The sequence below is a fragment of the Microtus ochrogaster genome, unplaced genomic scaffold (assembly GCF_000317375.1).
Source record: "Microtus ochrogaster isolate Prairie Vole_2 unplaced genomic scaffold, MicOch1.0 UNK4, whole genome shotgun sequence".
Classification (NCBI taxonomy): Eukaryota; Metazoa; Chordata; class Mammalia; order Rodentia; family Cricetidae; genus Microtus; species Microtus ochrogaster.
The window spans coordinates 17,706,838-17,710,685 of record NW_004949102.1 but is presented as its reverse complement, the minus strand read 5'-3'; the positions used below and the strand labels follow the sequence as shown (position 1 = coordinate 17,710,685).

The following is a 3,848-nucleotide window of genomic DNA, read 5'->3' as shown; positions in this document are numbered from 1 at the left end:
AAGCTATTTTTGCCTTGACATTTCTGTGAACTGGAATTACTGGGATAATATAAAGGAGGATTTGGGTGTAGAAATCCCAGGACACAGAATCCTATGCTGAAGGACCATAAGAGATGAATGTAGAATAAGAAACCCTGTCTCCAGATCTGCCTCACATCAGACTCCCTTCTCCATATTCCCTCAATCTAACAATTGGGACCCTCCAATTCTCTGAGGTCTCCATACTTACGGGCTCCAGCACAGGGCTGACCAGGAAGGCTGAACCCAGGAGGAACTGTCTATCTATATTCCAGGTCTTACTGTCTGACACAAACCTACAAAGGGAATTGAAGGTGTCACGATCAGATACAAAGAGGGTTTGGGCTTACTGCCCTGAAGAAATGATTGAGTTAAGACCCATATTAGAGCTCCTATGTGTCCTCTGTCCCCTGCACTCTCTGCACACGATGATGGGGATTAAACTCCCTACACATTCCTACATGTCATGCTTCCGAAACTGTCCAGAAATGTGCTTGTGGACAAGGCATTTTTATCATCCCACATTTCAATGCAAACGTGCTTTTTGCTCTTAAAATCTTTACTGAAATGCTCATGGAGGTGACCTGAAACAAATGATGGTGTAGAAATATATAAAAAACTAAAAATAAGGAGGTGACATGAACAAAAATAATGCTATGGAATGTTGGGTCTTTTCTAATTTTTTTAATTAAATAGGGGAATTTTCATTCAAGACTTGTGGCAAGCAGAACAGGAAGGAACTGATAATGCATGTTCCCTACCATGACAGTATCCCCACCTTACAGGTTAAATGCATTTCCCACCGTTCATCAGAAATCCACCTCAACACTCACTCATGGAGAAGAGGCCGCACAACTGTGCTGCCCTCCATGTGGGCCTTGTACATCAAGGTGTAGAGATACGGCAACAGGGTGTATCTGGTCTGTAGCACACTTCTGGAAATGTCCTCAAAGGTTGAATTCCAGGCAACAGGGTCTTGTCTCTAAAGCAGCAGAAGAAAAGTATTCAAAGTCCACCAGAGACAACTAAATAATACAAGGTCACTTAAGGCCTATTTAAACTGCATATCATATATCTAAGACAACATAAACTGTAGAAAATGATGAATAGGACTCCTAGAATATTCTTAATTAACTGGTAAATATCAGCAAAATTCTAACAGAAAAATATCATAAGACAATGTTCATGAAATATAGTATAAAATAGTCCCTAAAAAAAGTCATCAAAATAATATTGAAGACTACAGTTTACAGGACAAGGAGCAATGATGCTGAAGATGCCCCAGGAAACACAGGCAGCAGGATTGCTCTCAACAACTGAACAATAATCTCCAGTGACATAACAGAGGTGAGGAAGTTGACATCCCACCTTGGTCCCAATGGTGTTGTGGTTCCTGGAGAAGGGGTAAAAGGCGCCCAGCTGCATCCAGCGAACACACATCTCATACTCAGCATCTTGAAAGAACCCACAGATGTCTGCTCCGGTCTGAAACAACAAGAAGCAAAGTGAGCTTTTGGTGCTTTCTGAGGATGCTGCCATCTTCCTAGGGAGGAGGAGCATGCAAGAGCACTTACATAGGAGATGCCAAAGAGACTGAACTCCATCATGCCTGCAAGGAGAGATGCAGCAGAGTCATGACAGGCATCATTCTCTGCCTCCTTCTCCCCCTTCACCAAGGATCCTACTCACTCCCTAGTCCACCCACAGGCAGCAGAGGGCCCTGGGCACAACCCACACACCAATGATGGATTTCTTCAGCTGGTCCCAGGCAGCTGTGTTATCTCCCAGCCAGTGTCCTGCCCATTGTCCAGAAGTGGGGAATGTGGAGCGGGTGATGACGATCCCTCTCTGTCCTGTCACCTCCTGCACAGCTCTGGTTGGGGAAACAAGGAGGAAGATTAAAGGCAGGACAGGGAAAGGAAGTCAACAGATGTTCTTCCCCAGAGCCCTTGCTCTTACATGACAAATCTGTCTTGAATGACTTGAAGAAATATAGAAATGACCCTCTAGAGGAGGTCCGGGTGGTTAACATGGATAATGGTGGTGGTAAAACCTTTACACAGCTGTTTTCAAGTATCTCTCTATGTGATGACTCATTGGTTTGTTCCCAACCAGTAAAGAGTCACAGAATCTGACTGTTTATTTACCCAGACACTCTGTATTTGAAGATTATTTTTCTTTTATCTCATATAGTGAACAGACCTAGCTACTTCAAGAAAATACCAACTTAGTGCCCATCATGAGTAGTCAAAAAAAACCCCAAATAAACAGCTAAAAAGATGACTCATTTTCAATGTAAAGGGGCGAGGTTTCTAGCCATCAGTTATCCTTTTCCTTTTGCTACTAATGGTATCACGGTACTAGAAACCCTACAGAAAAACTAGGGTGCCTGTGGGTATGCTCAAGAGGACTACTGGTTTCCTCACAAGGCTGGCTCCATGCTTCTGGAGAGGTTGGTTAACAAAAACTGTTACATGGTTATTAAAATTACATTATATCTACCCCTGGGGATGGGAAAATAAATGCAAAGGTAGAGAATCTCCAACACCCATCACAAAAGTAATACCAACAGGAGAAAGCAGAGGATCACTCACTCATAGGTGGGTCTGGTCTGGGACCACCCGTACAGGTTGTGCACATCATAGTGCCGCACCCGGGAGCCATCTGAAAGGATCTGCTCGCTCTCCATGCACAGGGTCTTGCTGCTCAGGCCCCTGTCCCTGGCTTCCAAATCTGAGGAAATAATGAAACATCAGTGAAGATTAGTCTTGACTCTTAATTCTTGATTTCTTCTTAGAAGATACTAAGACTAAAGACCCATTCCCCTTCTCTTTAGCATTTAAGAGCAAGAGACTCTCTCAGTAGCAATGTGATGAAGGCATTTTCAGTATCAAATTCACTAAAGAAAATGGAGGTCGAGTGGTTGTCAAGTGGTCACTATAGGGCTGGTTTTAGTACAAGCTTTACATTTATTTATTTGTGTGTGTGTATGTATGTATAAGAAAGAAGGGATGTTTGCAGCAACCACAATAAGAGAAGAAGATAACCAATACTCTTGAGTTGGAGTAACCAGTGATTTTGAGTCTCCTGTCGTGAGTTCTCTGTTAGGATAGTAATCACTCTTAACTGCTGATCCACCCCTCCAGTCCCATAACCTTTTAATACAGAAGTTATTTCATATCCTTCTTATATTTCTGTGAATGGATAGTGTTGTATGCCTGTTATACTTTAGGACACATACATTTTGTAATATGTCTGGGAGGTCACACATCTCAGAAAGGGCATAGTAAATGGAACTAAGCTATAAACGTGCATGATTCTAAAGTCCACCAACTCCATGAAAAGGGGAATCCACTTCACAGTACATGTTGGTGGAAAAAGAAATTTTGTAAGTTATCACACCACAGAGACATTATCACAGTTGAGTGATTTCTGAACAAATTCAAGAAATGTTCTAACAGCCCTAGTTGGAAATATGATGTGCTTTTGACTTAGACCCTATTTAACCACAATAATTGTGAGGATGTGTCTTTGATGGTCAGGGTAACTACAGGATGCTGAGCTCATCTCCTCCCATCCACTGTGCATCAAGTGAAGAGATCCCACGGTCCTTACGTGGCATGTAGGGAGGATGGTTCAGAGTATCATTGTTGCAGCCAGGGGAAACTGCCCCATTCACAAAGTTGGAAGGTTCATTCATATCCTACAAATAGTGAGAATATGGATTGTTTTTAAAGACACTTAAGTTCCATCAATTAGGAAGTGGTCAACATTCACTATCTAGCATCCCTATAGATGCTGCACAGAGGGGAAGCAAAAAACACTGGGAA

General features: G+C 42.5%; 1 protein-coding gene across 1 annotated transcript in view; it reads right to left on the bottom strand.

Moving 5' to 3' along the window:
• Mgam (maltase-glucoamylase) overlaps positions 1-3,848 on the bottom strand; it is a 109,348-nt gene that overhangs the window by 36,298 nt on the left and 69,202 nt on the right. The window contains exons 33-40 of the mRNA XM_026788554.1: positions 3,823-3,841; positions 3,634-3,721; positions 2,613-2,751; positions 1,758-1,891; positions 1,593-1,627; positions 1,387-1,503; positions 852-1,000; positions 230-314 (exon numbers count right to left, since the gene is read on the bottom strand). Of these exons, the coding sequence (XP_026644355.1) occupies positions 230-314; positions 852-1,000; positions 1,387-1,503; positions 1,593-1,627; positions 1,758-1,891; positions 2,613-2,751; positions 3,634-3,721; positions 3,823-3,841 (766 nt within the window). The remainder of the gene's footprint in view (positions 1-229; positions 315-851; positions 1,001-1,386; positions 1,504-1,592; positions 1,628-1,757; positions 1,892-2,612; positions 2,752-3,633; positions 3,722-3,822; positions 3,842-3,848) is intronic.